Source organism: Balaenoptera ricei, chromosome 11, assembly GCF_028023285.1.
Source record: "Balaenoptera ricei isolate mBalRic1 chromosome 11, mBalRic1.hap2, whole genome shotgun sequence".
Taxonomy (NCBI): Eukaryota; Metazoa; Chordata; class Mammalia; order Artiodactyla; family Balaenopteridae; genus Balaenoptera; species Balaenoptera ricei.
In genome coordinates, this window is record NC_082649.1 from 89,008,086 (window position 1) to 89,026,761 (window position 18,676).

At 38.3% G+C, this 18,676-nt stretch overlaps 1 protein-coding gene across 2 annotated transcripts in view; it reads left to right on the top strand.

Annotated features, from left to right (window-relative positions):
• The window catches only part of GXYLT2 (glucoside xylosyltransferase 2), an 80,730-nt gene that overhangs the window by 21,780 nt on the left and 40,274 nt on the right, over positions 1-18,676 (top strand). For both annotated transcript variants that reach the window (XM_059940192.1, XM_059940193.1), the window contains exon 3: positions 6,198-6,329. In XM_059940192.1, the coding sequence (XP_059796175.1) occupies positions 6,198-6,329 (132 nt within the window). The remainder of the gene's footprint in view (positions 1-6,197; positions 6,330-18,676) is intronic.

Below are 18,676 nucleotides of genomic sequence, written 5' to 3' on the forward strand. Positions count from 1 at the left end.
CTGGAGAGGCTTCTCTTGCGGTGAGTTCTTGTGCGCTGGCAGAGAGAGAAGCTCTTTTGTTTTGTATCTACCGACTTGTGTCACCAGGCTACATCCTGCCGCTGGGGTAGCCATGCTGATGAGAAAGGCCAAAGCAGCATGTTGGGCAGAGAAAGACTAATAACAGAAAGCTTATTAGAAAGAAAAAAAGAAAAAAAAGAAAAAAAAAATGAAGAAAAAAAATCACCTCTACATCCTCACCAAGAGAAGAACAGTCTTGGGGCTTTGAAATTGATTGGAAAATGGCTTGAGAAAGGTCTGAGTCCGTGAAAGGGGCAAAGAAAAACATTGAAACACACATAGGTAGCTTCTCTGAAGCTGTGGTATAAGGGGAATTATAGTTAATAATAATAACAATAATAGTAGTAATAATAATTTTAAAAATAAAATAGCCTTTATCAAGGGCTTATGACTTACGATTTACTCTTACTTAATCCTCACAAGAATCCTTTGAAGATGGTAATAACCATGTCCCTATTTTACTAACTGAGATCATTGAGGCTCAGAGAGTCTTAGTGATTAGCTCATCAGGTGTCAGTTCAAGGTTACTGACTCAGACCTCCATGAACTTAACCACTATACCATACTACCTCCCAAACTAGTAGACGGAAGTCTTGAATTCAAAATTTAGCTCCACTCTTGCTGTGTGATCTCGGGCAAGTCTTGTGGGCTTTTTGGGCTTCGGTTTCCCCCTCTGTAGCTTGGGAGCAGCAGAAGTGATACAAGAGATGCTTATCTGTAATCTTGATAGGCTAGCTCAGGCTGCAGTGACAGCTTCCAGAAAGCTCAGAGACTTCCCACACGCCTGCTGCATGTCTCCTGCAGGCCCAGCAGGGTGCCTGTCCGCACGGCCCCCTCAGCCTGGGACCACAGTTGACAGAGACCATTCATGCACGTAGCTGCACCTGCTAGAACATTTGGCCTCTGCAGTTCTTGAGATGCCACTAAAGGAAAGATTGGGACTATCGGATCCCCACTGTGCTTTTCACTCCCTCAACTTGACGGTGACATTTCTGCTCCTATTTAACTGTCCAGAAGCAGTTGGTCACAAGGCCCACCCAACTCCAAGGGGGCTGAGAGGTATCCTACATGAAGGAATGGAGGAGAAGTGGCTATGGGTCACCACTAGTCAGGTCATGTACAATATCCATTGGACAGGTATTTATTGAGTACCTACTGCATGCTAGAAGTTGGGGCATGAGGATAGAACAGAACACAATACAGGCTTGGACTTAAAAAAGACAAGAGAAGGAAGATGTGTATGTGTAACTATAGATGTGTAACAGATTGTGTTTTCCAAAGGGCCTCCAGTGGTCCCGCCTCCTGTTATTCACACCTTTGTATATTTCCCTCCTGCGCTGTCCCAGGCCTGGCCTGTGTGACCAGTAGCATAGGGAAGAAGTGATGCTATGTCACTTTTAAGATTAGGTTTAATAAGGCACTGCACCTTCCATCTTGGTTGCACTCTTTCTCTCTTGGAGGTCAGCTTTTATGTCAGAGCAGCCCTTGCAGAGGCCCATGTGTTAAGGAATGAAGGCCTCTTGCCGACACTCGTGTGCTTGGGCTTGGAGACAGGACCTCTAGCCCCATCCAGCCTTCACATGACTCACCCTCATGAGAGGTCCTGAGCTGGAACAACCCAACTCACAGATTCCTGACCCTAAAAAATGATGTGAGTTAATGAATGTTTGTGGTTTTAAGCTACTAGCTTTTGGAGTAATTTGTTATAAGGCAAGGGCTAATACGTCTACATACATAATATGTATGTGTATATAAAATAGAGTATGCCAAATGTCCTGAAGCTAGATCACTGAAAGGATACAGCTTGTGCCTGGCTCTCTCTTGGGATGCCTGGCCCTGGAACCTGGCCACCATGCAGTGAGGAAGTCCAAACTCGCCCACACAGAGAAGAGCTGAGGTCCCCAGTCGGTAACTGACCTCCACCACCAGACACGTGAGAACGAGCCTTCAGATGATTCAAGCCCCCAGCCTCCAAGCCTTCTAGCTGAGGCCCCAGACATTGGGGAGCAGAGTCAAGCCGTGCCTTCTGTGCCTTGTCTGAATTCCTGATCCTTGGAATCTCTGAGCATAATAAATGGTTGTTTTATTCTGCTAAGTTTTGGGGTAATTTGTTATGAGCCATAGTACCTGGGACATTATAAATTAGGAGCTAAAGTATGGGGAAATATTGCAGATACTTGTGAAGTTGAGCCACGTTTTACGTTGCCCTGCTGACTTTGTCCCTCTGATGGCTTATTTCCTCAGTTCTTTGTTAGACCAGTGAAGCTTCATTGGCAAAGGAGGTTATAATAGGGTGTTCACATCACGGCAGGGCATATGGAGTCACCCCTTTCTTTTCCATGCTGGGATTATGGTGCAAGTTTAGATGTTAAATATTGGCTCTTCCATAAGTCACAGAACTTTTCTCAGTCTCAATTTCTTCATCTGTATCAAGCAGAAATCTATAATAGATATACAAAAGGGACAAACGATGCTTGCTCTGCTTATTGCAGAGTGTAATTGTGAGGCTGAATCAGATAACCTATTTATTCTCTCATTCCACAAAGATTCCTTGGAACATCTCCCTGGGTTGGGCACTGTGTTAGCCCTGAAGCTATAGATCAGCAGCAGTTGGTTTCCGCTCAGCCACATGAGATGCTGGTGTGGAGGGGCAGGTTATACCATCCTTCTGAAGGCTGTCAGTTTCAACACTGAAGCATTGTGGGAATATCCAGAGTGTCTTGTGATAACTTCCGGAGATGCTCAGGGCCACATACCTCAGGGTCAAAACAAAACAAAACAAAATGCTAATTGCCATCATTATCCCTCTGGAAACTGGCATTGCGGACAAGTTCTGTTACATTTAAGTAGAAATTTTTTTAAAGCTGCTTAAGTACACTGGTGGTATTTAGTGTCTCCGTTGTTGGTATTTAATATTTGAAAGTTTCATTTATTTTTGTCATCTCCCAGTATAAAAGCTGAAAATGCCAGCTGGTTGATTTCTTAGCCTCTCCAGGAAGTTCAGGATCAAATATATGATTTAAGTTTGGTTAATCTGTGCTCCTGCCCCAGACTCAGAATCAGGAAATAGTGCGACACAGAAGCGGGGATAGCCACCAATCCGTTCTGGTGATAGGTGGGGCCCCGTGGGGCATTGACATCGTGTTTGTGTGTGAGTGTAGCTCTGACATAGGAAGAGGTGTCAACAGGAATTTCTAGTGGCTGTAGTCAGTATACTATTCAAATATAGACATAGGAACAAATATAAATGGACTGGATATTCCACTTAAAAGACATGGATTGGCAAAGGTAGATAAACCCTTCTAGAAGATAGGATGCTACAGATCAAAGAGTCAAGGGAATCAGTGGACTATGGGACCTTCCCGTCCTCCTTCCAGGGATGATTTTGGGCTGTTGTGCAGTGGCACAGTTGTCCTGGGTATTTGTGCCCAGTGTCTGTTCTGATTGGTTGGTACTGTTGCACTGAATGTTCATGCCCAGTGTCAGTTCTGATGTATTCGTGCACTTGTATTGGGTATTTATGCCTGAAGATTTCTCTCCCAAATATCCATCTCAAAATTGCAAATTTAAAGTGTTCCCAATGGTGTGGTTTTTCAAAAAATTTTATGCGACTATATAAGCAATATATGTACACTGTAAAAAAAAAGTTATATTAGTGGACAGAGAGTAAAAATGTAAACTATCAAAAAAAGTTATAAAATCAGAAATGAAAAAAATCAACCATCATATTAATGCTGAGGAGAACAATTTTGGTGTATTTATTTACGTTTCTTTTCTTGTCATATCAACGTCAGAAATGGGATTATATTCTATATTTTCTTTTCTATCACTGTTACTTATATTACTGAATTTCTTCTAAAATAGGGGTTGACCAACTTTTTCTGTGAAAGACCAGATAGTAAGTATTTTAGGCTTTGCAAGCTGTCTGGTCTCACAGCTACTCACCTGTATTCCTTCTTATAAAAGCAGCCATTAGATATACCTAAAGAAATGGGTGTGGCTATGTTCCAATAAAATTTGTATTTATGGACAGTGAAATTCAAATTTCATGTGATTTTCACTTGTCACAAAATGTTATTCTTGTTTTTATTTTTTTCAACTATTTTAAAATGTTTAACCCATTCTTGGCTTGTGTGCTATTTGTAGCAGGCTGGGTTTGGCTCTTCCACTACCATGTTTTGCTGACCTTTTTCTGCAACATTGTCACTAGTAGCTGCATAGCATTCTGTTGTGTAAGCCTATCCCAGAGCTTATTTCACCAATTTCTTATTTACCTTGTTTCCTATTTTTCACTGTTACAAACAATGCTACAGTAAACAACCTTGTAATAAGTGTGTATGTACTTTTGGAATTTTCCTTAGGATAAGTTCTTAGAAATGGAGTTACTGTGGCACTGGGAAGGCATTAACTAAAAAGAATTAAGAAGATACACAGATACATATGCAAATAAGCATATGAAAGGATGCTTAAGATCACATGTCATTAAGGAATTGCAAATTAAAATGATGAGATACAGCTACATACCATTAGAATTGCTAAAATCCATAACACTGATAACACCAAATGCTGAAGGGGATATGGAGCAACAGGAACTCTCACTCATTGCTGGTGGGAATGCAAAATGGTACAGCCACTTTGGAAGATGGTTTGACAGTTTCTTAGAAAGTTAAATGTAGGCTGACCATACAATCTGGTAATCGCACTCCTTGGTATTTACCCAAATGAATTGATAAATTATCTACACAGAAACCTGCACATGAGTGTTTAGAGCAGCTTTATTCATAGTCACCCCAAACCAGAAGCAACCAAGATGTCCTTCAATAGATAAATAGGTAAGCAAACTGTGATATGTTTATACAATGGAATATTGGTCAGTGATAAAAAAAAAAAAATAAGCTATGAAGCTACAGAAAGACATGGAGGAACTTTAAATGCATATTGCCAAGGAGAAAAGCCAATCTGAAAAGACTGTATGCTGTGTGATTCCAACTATATCACATTCTGGAAAATGCAAAACTGAGAGACAGTAAAAAGATCAGTGGTTGCAAGTAGTTCAGAGATGAAAAGGAGGGAGAGAGGAGGGATGAATAGATGGAACAGAGGGGATTTTTAGGGCGGTGGAACTATGCTGTATGATACTATAGTGGTAGACACAGAACATCATGCGTTTGTCAAAACCGGTAAAATTACACAACACAAAGAATGAACCCTAATGTAAACTATGAGCTTTTCTTAACAATGTATTGATATTGGTTCATCGGTTGTAACAAACGTACCACATTAATGCAAGATGTCAATGATGGGGAAACTGGGGGGTGGGAGGGGAAGGAGAGAGGGTATATGGGAACTGTCTCTGTACTTCCTGCTTAATTCTGTAACCATAAAACTGCTCTGAAAAATAAAGTCTATAAATTAAAATAATTTTATTATAAAATTAATTTATGCAGACAAAGTAATATACATTGTCCGTAAAAGTCTTAAAGAACACAGAAATATAAACTTAGAAAATGAAACCACCACCACCTCCACCACAGGTACCCACGTTTAACAATTAGGCGCATATCTATTCAGATTTTTCTCTACGTGTTAGTGTATGCATATATTTTTCCCTGTAAGATAGAACCATATTATAAATTTCGTATTGTACTTTGCTTTTACTAAAACCTAACTATATATCGTAACCATTTTCTCATGACAGCACACATAGATCTACTTTATTTTAACTGTAGTTAAATCATAATGCATTTTCCCAATTCCTTATCGTTGAGCATTGAGTATTGAGCAAGGTTTTTTTGTTTGTTTGTTTGTTTTTATTACAAACTATGTTTCGGTGAAAGTCCTTGTGCCTTTGTCTTGGGATTTGTTGTTACTAGTCTCTAAATTGCCATCTTGGAAGTTTGTTTAAATTTACCCTTGCAGTTTAGGTGCCAGTTTCCCATCATCCTTGCCAACTCTGGATGTTATTTTTTAAAATCTTAGCAATGGTCTTTTTATTCAGTGAGCATAAATTGTGGCGATAAAGTTAGATTTTCTTTGTATGCTACCTGAATAATTTCCACCTGGCAATGCAGAAGCTTTCGGTGTTTTTCATATTTCTGGGCTCTAATCACCCTCCCCTGACCTTCCATGTTTTTCAGCTACGACAGTGGCCAGACTCATATACAAAGAAGTTTGAGTACAGAATCTACCCCATCACATTTTCGGTTGGAAACCCTCAGGAATGGAAGAAATTATTCAAACCGTGTGCTGCCCAGAGACTCTTTCTTCCGGTAGGAACACCTGCTTTTAATAAGATGCTGCTTGGGAGAGAATTGCTCTTGGAAACATCATGGATTTAACTAGGGTGTGTTTAGAGACGTTTTAATTACAGTGGAAAGTATGTTCCTCTTGGATTCTGTAGTTGATGCTCTTAGTCTTCAGGGTGTAGGGAGAGGGTCCCTGTAGTTGAGAAATTGTCTTTCCCAAAGATTGAGGGACTGAGAGCATCCAAAGCATGTCTTGGATTATGGGTCTTTGTGACTATGGATGCACCATTTTCTAACCGTGTGGACCTCACTAAATCTCTTAACTTCTCTAAGCCTCACTTTCCTCCATAAGCTTGGCACATAGTTGGTGCTCAATAAATGTTATTTTAGATTATTATTATTTCTCTTATAATAATAACTATTTCTAGATGTAGCCATGCTAGGGCATAATTCACAGAAGGTCCAGAGTTCTGGTTTACCGTTTTCATTTTGAATTTTCACATTGAATGTTTTTGTTTCCTTCTTTAAAATTCTAAATAGAAAAATCACCGAAGATATTCCAAAACTGAGAATATCAGTGAACAAAGATGGCAGCTTTGAACTGTGAATTGCAACCTTGACATTTGTGAAGGTCATGCCTTCAGTAAACATTTATTGAGCGCCCATTAGGTGCGAAGCCCTGGCTTAGTGATGGCGATATGGTGGTGAGCAAGACAGTTCTGGTCTTTTTTTTTTTTTTAATTGGAATATAGTTGATTTACAATGTTGTGTTACTTTCCGCTGTACAGCAAAGTGAGTCAGTTATACATATACATGTATCCACTTTTTTTTTAGTTTCTATTCCCATGTAGGTCATTACAGAATATTGAGTAGAGTTCCCTGTGCTATACAGTAGGTCCTTATTAGTTATCTATTGGTCTTGCCTCCTTGGAGTTTGAGTCTAGCAAGGCATTGAACAGGTAATTAGGAATGTGATCCATGCTGAGGTGGAGAACAGAGTCTCATGGATGTATGTAACATGGGGTTCCACTCTGGTCTGGGGGATGTCTAGAAGGTTCTCTTGAGGAATGGCTTTTATGCTGAGACATGAAAGAAGGAGTAGTAGGGGGTTACTGAGAGACTAGGGCCTGGGGTGGGTAATGAGAGAAAAGGGTTCCAGGCAAATGGAATAATAGGTACAAAGGGGCCCTACTGCAAAAGTGGACAGGAACATGTTTGAGAAGATAGAAGGTCCCAGTAACCAGAAAATAGAGCGCGATAGGATAGAAGAGGTCGGCAGGGGCTGGAGCTTGCAGGCTCTATAAACCATGTTGGAGTGTCTGGTCTTTGCGTTAAGGGCAGTGAGACGCCATTGAACAATTCTTAGCACGAAAGTGAGATGATCTGACTTGGGTAATACAGAGGACTCACCGGTTCATTGAAGTGTGGACAGTGGAATTGCTGAGGCCAATTAATACTGACTTCGGCTATGGCGGTTGCCTTAGAGATGGATGCAGACCTTGCCTGAGAAATAGAATTACCAGTCCCCGTGACTGGCTGGCTGTGGGAGTTGAAGGGGAGAAGAGGTGATAAAGATTTCACCCAGGTTTCTGACCTGAACAACTATGGAGGTTGATCTGTTTGAAATTGCCAGTATTCAGCTATTTATGACCTACAAAAAAGGCAGTTTCTTATAGTTCAGCCTACAAAATGGATGGCAGTGCTATTTAGAGATGGAAAAGGCTAAAGAAAGACCATTATTTGTAAGGGAGAAGATGAGTTTAATTTGGGTCATATTTTGATTTCGAGGTGCCTGGGAAACACCCACACAGGGAGGTCTTACCATCTGTTGGTCTGAAATCCCAAATGGCAAATGGCAGTTTTAGCATTTCCTGTACAGAACCTGTGAAAAAAACAAGGCCTGGCTGTACTCTTGGTGCTGATTTGCTGCACAAGCCCACTCACTACTAACTGACCTTTTTTTCACATGCCACAGCCTTTTATACAGATTGTGAGATGGGAGTCATTGCATAAAAATGGGAGTAAGAAAAGACTACCCCAAATCAGAACCAAAATCTCCAGATTGGTGAAATGAAAACTAACTACTGTTTGAGAAGACGAGAGAAAATCTCAGGCTTCTGCTTCTTATCTCTGTTTTAGGGGAAAAAATATTAGAAATCCCAAGTTATTTTTGGAAAATTGTCTTCCCAACCTATGCAAAAAAATAGTAGCAACCCAGTAGAACACATTTGAATTTTCCCTGACCTTGAATTGTGACTTTATTGCCACTACTAAAAAAACAAACCCACCACATGATGGTTTTCATTCATCCCCAGATAAACAAGTCTATTCCATTTTGAATGACAAATGAGTGCTGGCATTCCTTATCTGCTTTTGATAATGGAAATTAGCCCTCCTTAAAAATAATAAAGAGAGATTGCGGTTGACAGGACATTTACCTTCCCTGAGTTGTATATCATAACAGCAGATTATAAACATGGAGTTTCTGGACATCAGTGAGATATATTGACCCTCAGGGTAATTTGAAATAAAGTCTAGGTGATGTTTTCCTTGAAATTCGTCTCTATAAAACCAGATTAGTGTGCTGCTGAGGCACTGCAGAGGAGATGGAGATTCTAAAATGCAGGGACTTCCCTGGGGGCACAGTGGTTAAGACTTCGCGCTCCCAATGCAGGGGGCCCAGATTCGATCCCTGGTCAGGGAACTAGATCCCACATGCATGCCACAACTAAGAGTTCGCATGCCACAACTAAGGAGCCCACGAGCTGCAACTAAGACCCAGTGCAACCAAATAAATAAAATAAAATAAAATGCAAACATTCTAGCCCTGGTCAGTCAGTTGACTGAGAATCACAGTCTTACCTCTTTTCTTTCTTTTTTAAAATTTTTAAATTTTTTTTATATTTTATTTTTATTTTTGGCTGCGTTGGGTCTTTGCTGCTGCGCGGGCTTTCTCTAGTTGCGGGGAGTTGGGGCTACTCTTCATTGCGGTGTGCAAGCTTCTCATTGTGGTGGCTTTTCTTGCTGCGGAGCATGGGCTCTAGGTGTGCGGGCTTCAGTAGTTGTGGCTCGTGGGCTCTAGAGCGCAGGCTCAGTAGTTGTGGTGCATGGGCTTAGTTGCTCCGCGGCATATGGGATCTTCCCGGACTAGGGCTCGAAACCGTGTCCCCTGCATTGGCAGGTGGATTCTTAACCACTGTGCCACCTGGGAAGCCCTTACCTCTTTTCTGAGGGAGTGTCATCTACCACAAACCTGTAGATGAAACCCTTTCTCAGGTAAGATTTTACTAATCAGAGCATGAGTCTTTGCAACTCAAGACTGTTAGATTCTCAAGTACAATTAGTGGAATTCAGATCCCACCAATTCAAGATTTATGAAGTCCTAAATCAGTGGATGCTTACTTTTCTATTTCTGTGAATGGTGGATCTAAGGACCATTATTAGTGCAAAGTAAACAGCAGATGATTTGATTAAGCTCCCTAGACTGCATTCTGCTTTCAGGTAATTCAGAAGCTCAAAGTATTTAAAACAATATGCCAATCACAAATAAATCAAATCTGTCAATTAAAATTGACCTTGGAGGACTTTTCCCTTTTTCCTTAGTGAAGGCCAAAAGGCTTTATTCTATAAGAATAATTGAGTTTTGTGAATTCACATCACCTTTTCCTCATTTAATAGGAATTAGTGAGATTGCATAATGGATCTCTACATTTTGTTACACACTGTGCCTGTTTGATTATAAAGACCTGTCTTCTCAATAATGTGCTCCTCTGGAGATCCTAGAGGTATTTAAAATATGACAAGAGATCACTGGATTACAGAATCTACAGAGACTTTATTGGCAAGTGGCACCAAACATGGTAATATGAGGTAGGTTAAGGCGCTTTCCAGTCCTCATCCAGAGAAAGACTTTTTTAACCAAGTTTTGTAAGTTCCAGGATTATAATAATGTCTGATGTCTTGCTCATAAAACTTGTCATAAGTATCCACATTCAAGGAAGGAGTTAGGGAAGAATATTATCAAGAGAGACTGGATAAAATTGCTCACAGTCTTGAACTATAAATACATCCTGAGAATTTCTAACTCTTATGTTTCCAACAAACTTGTCCCATTCTTTAATATATCAAAGTAGTAGCATGCCAAATAAGCAAAAATCTTAATTACCTAGATTTTCTATATCACATCAAGGGCAACAACATAAGTCTTCCCTCTTTCTACTTCTAATTTGTTAAAGAGGTCTTCATCTGGTTCAGATATTTGGAAAACTGTATGCTTACCAGAAATGTTCTAATAAGTTTGCCATAGACCGATGGAAAAGAGAGGTTTACCTGACTTATTAGAACTTTTTATGATTAAGGTTAGGCTTCTGTATTATTATTAATATTATACCTCAGAATTAGCAATTAACATTGAGACTTCCTTGGAAACAACCCTTTGGATAGCAACAAATACTGACAGGTGAATAGGAATGTATTAAAAATCCTTATTAAGAGGAACATCAATTAGAATCACCATAAGTGATGTCTATATATTTCATCAAGCACTCAGAGGCCATAAATTATCAGGATGAGATTAACTACCTAAATATCACATGAAAATGACCCTAGATACTAATTTTGTTGAACAAGCTTTCCACAGTACTTATCATTTACTCACACATTATTAAAAGTTTGACATTCAGGGTATTAGTTACAACTCTTGGTTACATGTGAGAGGAACTCAATTTCAACAAGCTAAGCAAAGAAGGCAATTTATTCACTTATCTGACTGTGGAGTCCAGATCAGAGGGCTAATCTCAAGCACAGCTAGATCCCAAGGCTCCTATAATGTTACCAGGGCTCTGTCTGTCTCTCTCCCCGTCCCCTGCAGGGCTCACTCTGTGAGAATGATGATTGCTTGAAGCAGCCTGAGAGACAAATTCTAAAAGCTTAGCCACTGCAGCAGAAAAAGAGCCTGGCAGGGTGATGACATCTGAAATGGTGGCATGAGATCTCTGGAAATTGTTCCCCAGTGAAACAAGCATAACTGTGAACATTATTTTTAAAACAACTATCTAGAGTCTTTGGAAATTGTCCTAAGGGCCTAAGCACATTAAGAACCAGATTTCTTACTCAAGAAAATCTACTAAAACTTAATAAGAAAGAGCAAGAGTCTGTGACACTTGAATCATGACCCACTCCCTCCCTCTCCCCTTCTAGCTCTGCATGGTGGAAACCCAACTCTAGACAATTCAGTCAAGAACACAGGGATCCTCCCAGCTCCCAGTTGAGGGATATGGTATTTCCTTGGGAGGGGCAAGTCATCAGCATTTCTCATCTCTACTAGCTATGTCTTACAGAGCTTAAATTTCAGGTAAGTATGTCCAAGGGTTCAGAGGCTCTGTTCATTAAGAGAAAACTTCATGAGAGCAACAGGCTAAACGATAGGCTAGTTAGTTTACAAGGGACAGCCAAGGAAAGAGACAAATAAAAAGTGCCCTCCTGGTGTCAGAACAAAGTTCAAAGACCAACCTCAAAAACTATCCTTGCAAATGGGCCAGAATTTAATGGATCATACTGCAGGATCAACTTGAGCTCAGGCTGTTGTCAAAAACAGTAGAGCAATCAGCTGGCAATTAGTGAAGGCTAATAGCTGGGTGTAATACCAACAGAGATGCACAGCCTAAGAGGATGATTAAAAGAAGAGTCAATCAGAGAGAGCCCTGATAAAACCACTGTCATCCTGGGTGACTGTGGTCATGCACAAGGCTGCACCCACTGAGGAAAAACATCGTAGGTTTCACACAGTGGATAAAGTGGACTTCACTGAAATAGTCCAGTCAAGATACTAAACAAATAAACAAGCAAACAACATCAACAAGCCCTGTACGTTGAGTTGGGGCGTGAGGTGGGCAGGGGAGAGTTATCCAGAGTTGCTAAAACATCCTAAAATGTATTATCATGCTAAAATATATTAACATGCTAAAAATATTATCTAAATTTTTTTCAACAAAAAAATATGAGGCAGGCAAATAAACAGGAAAGTGTGATTCATTCACAGGGAAAAATGCAGGCAGCAGAAACTGCCTGGTGAGAGGACCCAGCTGCAGATTTAGTAGAAAAAGACTTCAAAACAACCATTGTAAATATATTCAAGCAACAAAAGGAAACTGTGCTTAAAGAAGTAAAGTAAGATGTGATGGCAATGTTTCATAAAATTGAGACTATCAATAAAGAAATTTAAATTATTTTTTATAAAAAGAGCCACATGAAAGTTGTGGAGTTGAAAGGTAAAATAACTGAAGTGAAAAAAATCATTAGAGGATCTCACTATTGATTTGAACTTAAAGTAGAAAGAATCAGTAAACTTGAAGATAATCAATAAAGAGTATACAATCTGAAGAACAGAGAAAAATAACACATAAAATTGAACAGAGACTCAGAGATGTGAAACACCATCAGATCCACCAGGACATGTATGATGAGAGCACCAGAAGGAGAGGAGAGAGAGAAAGGAATATAAAAAAAAATTTTTTTGAAGAAATAATGGTTGAAAACTTGCAAATTTGATGAAAAACAATCTACACATCAGAAATCAATTAACTCCAAGTAAGATAAACTCAAAGAGATCCACACACAGATAAATCATAGTAAAAGTCCTGAAAGACAAAGACAACATCTTATAAGCAGCAAGAGAAAAATAACTTGTCACATGTAAGGAAACTCCAATGAGATAATTTGCTGACTTCTCATTAGAAACTGTGGATGCCATAAGGCCATGAGATAACATTATTTGAAGTGCCAAAAAGTAGGGGGAACTGTCAACCAAAAATCTTATATCCAGCAAAATAATTTTTAAAATGAAGGTGAAATAAAGTCGCTCCCAGATAAACAAAATCTGAGATAATTCATTTACAGCAGAACCACAAGAATAAAGGAAGTTCTTCAGGCTGAAAGCAAGGACTCCAGGCAGTGATTCAAAAACACATTAAAGAAAAAAAAAAGCACCAATAAAGGCATTAATGCAAAAGACAATATAAGTGAGTATTTTTTACCCTTTATTCTCTGGATTGATTTTAAAAACAATTGTATAAAACATTATGTATATAATAATCATGTGTTGAGCCTGTACCATAGAAATGTAATATAAATATAAATATATAAATATATAAATATAAATATATATATATATATATATATATATATGTACAAAGGAGGTTGGAATGGAGAAAAATTGTATGGAATAGGAAAATGACACCAGATAGTAACTTGAATCCACAGGAACAAATAAAGAAAATTAAAAATGGCATATGAAAAAGTTAATATAACATCTCCATAAATATATACTTGCTCTTCTTCCTCTCTCAGCTTCTTTAAACACATAAAATTGTAAGAAGTAGCAATTATACTGTTGGGTTTGTAACAGTATAGATGCAATATGTACAACAATGTCATAAAATGGAGAAGAGGGAATAGAATTATATATGACTAACATTTGTATATCTCACTGGAATGAAGTTAGTATAAATCTGAAGTGTATTCTGATAAGATACATATATGTTAATCTTTAGGGCAACCGCCAAGGAAATATCTCAAAAAATATGGTGAAAAATGTGTTAAAATGCTACGTTAGCAAATACTCAGTGCAGAAGAAAGCAGTTAAAAGAAGACTACAGGAATAAAAAAGACATGCGATATTGAAAACAAAAAGTAAAATAGCAGACATAAACTCAACTATTATCTATAATAACATTAAATAAGAATGGGTAAAAATCCAATCAAAAGAAAGAAATTGCCAGAGATAGATGATAAAGAATACAATCCTGTGTGCCGTTTACAGGAGACACACCTTAGATTCAAAATACAAATAGGTTGGAAGCAAAAGGATGGAAAAAGATATGTCAATCAAACAGCAACCACAAGAAAGCAGTAGTGGCTATACTAGTATCAGATAAAATAGAATATAAAAAGCAACATTATTAGAGAAAAACAGACACATTTTATAATGATAAATGTGTTAGTCCACAAAGAAAATATAACAGTTGTAAACATTCATGCACCTAACAACAGAGCCCCCAAAATACTTGAAGCAAAAGCTGACAGAATTAGAGGGAGAAATAAGTAATCCACCAATAAGAGTAGGAGATTTCAATGCCTCACATTCAGTAATGGATTAAGCAGTAGGCAGAACATCGACAAGGGAATAGAAGACTTGAACAACATTATAAACCAGCTGGACCAACAGACCCCTGTAGAACAGTCCACCCAATACCAGCAGAACACACATCCATCTGAGTGCATATGGAGCATTCTCCAGGATAGACCATATGTTAGGCCATATAAAAGCCTCAGTAAACTTGCAGAAATTGACAAGCTAATCCTAAAATTTATATGGAAATTCAAGGATCTATAAAGTCAATAAGCCTCTAGCCAAGTTATAAATAAAAGAAATGACACAAATTACTAATATCAGAAATGAAAAAGGGGCATTACTACAGATTCTTTCTAATGGACATTAAAAGTACAATTAAAAAAATACTATGAACAACTCTTATGACCACAAATTTAATAACCTAAATGAAATGGACCAATTCCTTGAAAGATGCAATCTGTCAAAACGCACCCAAGGGGAAACAGATGTTCTTAATAGGCCTATATCTATTAAAGAAATTGAATCAATAATTAATAACCTTCCAAATAGAAAGCACCATGCCCAAATGGGTTTGCTGGTGAATTCTACCAAACATTTAAGAAAGATGTTATACCATTTCATAGAAATAAAACCTTAAATAGATCAATGGAACAGGATAGAGAGTCCAGAAATAGACCCCCATAAATATAGTCAATTGATCTTTGACAAAGGCACAAAGGCAATACAATGGAGCAAAGATAGTCTCTTCAACAAATGGTGCTGGAACAACTGGATGACCACATACAAAATAATGAATATAGACACACACCTTACACACTTTACAAAAATTAACTCAAAATGGATCATGTAAAATGCAAAACTATAAAACTCTGACAAGATAGCATAGGAGAAAACCTAAATGACCTTGGGTATGGTGATGTCCTTTTGGATACAACAGTAAGGACACAATCCATGAAGGAAATAATTGATAAGCTAGACTTCATTATAATTAAAAACTTCTGCTCTGTGAAAGACAATATCAAGAGAATGAGAAGACAAGCTACAGACTGGGTCAGAATATTTGCAAAAGACACACCTGATAAAAGACTGTTACCTAAAATATGCAAAGAAGTCTTAAAACTCAACAACAAGAGTATAAATAACCTGATTTTAAAATGGGCGAAAGACCTTAACAGACGCCTCATCAAAGAAGATATACAGGTGGCAAATAAGTGTATGAAAATGTGCTCCGCATCATATGTCATCAGAGAAATACAAATTAAAACAACAGTGAGATACCACTGCATACTTATCAGAATGACCCAAATCTGGAATACTGACAACATCAAATGCTCTCAGGGATGTGGACCAACAAGCATTGTGATACATTGCTGGTGGGAATGCAAAATGGTACAGCCTCTTTGGAAGACAGTTTGGCAGTTTCTTACAAAACTAAATCTGTGCTTACCATATGACCCAGCAGTAGTGCTCATTGGTATTTACCCAAAGGAGCTGAAAACTTATGTCTACCTGCACTTGGATCTTTATAGCAGCTTTATTTATAATTGTAAAAACTTGGAAGCAACCAAGATATCCCTCATGAGGTAAATGGATAAATAAACTGTGGTGCATGTAGACAGTGGAATATTATTCAGTGCTAAAATGAAATGAGCTATCAAACCATAAAAAGTCATGGAGGAACCTTAAATGCATGTTACTAAGGGAAAGAAGCCAATTTGAAAAGGCCAAATACTATATGATTCCAACTATATGACATTCTGGAAAAGGCAAACCTATGGAGACAGTAAAAAGTGTTTGCCTGGGGTTTGGAGAGGGGGAATGGATGAATATGTGGTGCTCAGAGGATTTTTAAGGCAGTGATAATATGCTGTATGATATTATAATGATGAATATATGTCATTATACATTTGTCCAAACCCATAAAATGTATAACACCAAGAGTGAACCCTAATGTAAACTATGGACTTTGGGTGATTATGATGAGTCACTATAGGTTCATCCCTAGTAACAAATATACCACTCTGGTGAGTGACGTTGATAGTAGGGGAGTCTATGCTTGTGTGGAGGCAGGGCGTGTATGGGAAATCTCTGTACCTTCCTCTCAATTTTGTTGTGAACCTAAAACTGCTAAATATATATATATAAAGTTTTTTTAAAAATTCAAGACACCCAAAATATCCAAAACAATCTTGAAAAAGAAGAACAAACTTGGAAGACTCTCACTTCCTGATTTCAAAATTTACAACAGAAGTACTGTAACTATCCCAGTGTAGTACTGGCATAAAGGCAGAAGTATAGATCAGTGGAAGAGATTTGAGAGTCCAGAAATAAACCCTCATATTCACAGTCCGTTTATTTTAGATGAAGGTTCCCAGGCAATTCAGTTGGGGAAAGAGTAATCTTTTCAACAGATGGTATTGGAAGAACCGGATATCCACATGCAAAAGAATGAAGTTATATTCTGTACCTTAAACTATATGTAAAATTTAATTCAAATGGATCAAAGACCTAATATAAGAGCTGAAAATAAAGAAGTCTTAGAAGAAAATATAGGAGTAAATCTTCAAGACCTTAGATTAGACAGTGGTTTCTTAGATGTGATACCAAAAGCACAAGCAACAAAAGAAAAACTAGATAACTTGGACTACATCAAAATTGAAAACTTTTGTGCTTCAGAGAGCACCATCAAGAAAGCAAAAATATATCTACAGAATAGGAGAAAATATTCGCATATCATATATCTGATAAAGTACTTTTCTCTAGAATATACAAAACTCTTACAACTCAGTAATCAAAGACAAATGACCCAACTAAAAATGGGCAAAGGATCTGAATAGACAGGTCTCCAGAGAAGGTTCAAAAATGGGCAATACACATGTGAAAAGAAGCTCAATATCATTAGTCATCAGGGAAATGCAATCAAAGCCACATTGAGGGGCTTCCCTGGTGGCACAGTGGTTGAGAGTCCGCCTGCCAATGCAGGGGATACGGGTTCAAGCCCTGGTCTGGGAAGATCCCACGTGCAGCGGAGCAACTAAGCCCGTGAGCCACAGCTACTGAGCCTGCTCTGTAGAGCCCATGAGCCAAAACTACTGAGCCCACGTGCCACAACTACTGAAGCCCACATGCCTAGAACCCGTGCTCTGCAACAAGAGAAGCCACCACAATGAGAAGCCCGTGCACCGCAACAAAGAGTAGCCCCACTCGCTGCAACTAGAGAAAACCCGTGCACAGCAACGAAGACCCAACGCAGCCAAAAATAAATAAATAAATGTTAATTAATTTAAAAACACACACACATTGAGATGCCACTTCACACTACTAGGATGGCTTTAAACAAAAAGACATAGTAATAAGTGTTGGCAAGGATGTGGAAAAATTGGAACCCTCATGCACTACTGGTAGGAATGTAAAATGGTGTGGTCACTTTGGAAAACAGTCTGCCACTTCCCCAAAAGACTAAACATAGAGTTACCATATGACCCAGCAACTCTACTCCTAGATAATGGAGAGAAATGAAAACACATGTACACAAATATTCATAGCAACATGATTCATAAAAGCCAAAAGATGGAAGCAACCCAGACATCCATCAACTGTTGACTGGATGAATAAAATGTAGTATATTCATACAATGGAGTAATATTTTGCTATAAATAGGAATGAAGTACTGATACAAGCTACAACATTGGGTGTGCTTTGAAAACATTATGCAAAGTGAAAGGAGCCATTCAAAAAAGAACACATATTCTATGATCTTATTTATATGAAATCTCTTAAATAGGCAAATCTATTTATAGAGATAGAAAGTAGATTAACAATGGAGAAAAGACAGCCTCTTCAATAAGTGGTGCTGGGAAAACTGGACAGCTACATGTAAAAGAATGAAATTAGAACACTCCCTAACACCATACACAAAAATAAACTCAAAATGGATTAAAGACCTAAATGTAAGGCCAGACACTATAAAACTCTTAGAGGAAAACATAGGCAGAACGCTCTATGACATAAATCACAGCAAGATCCTTTTTGACCCACCTCCTAGAGAAATGGAAATAAAAACAGAAATAAACAAATGGGACCTAATGAAACTTAAAAGCTTTTGCACAGCAAAGGAAACCATAAACGAGATGAAAAGACAACCCTCAGAATGGGAGAAAATATTTGCAAATGAAGCAACTGACAAAGGATTAATCTCCAAACTTTACAAGCAGCTCATGCAGCCCAATATCAAAACAAA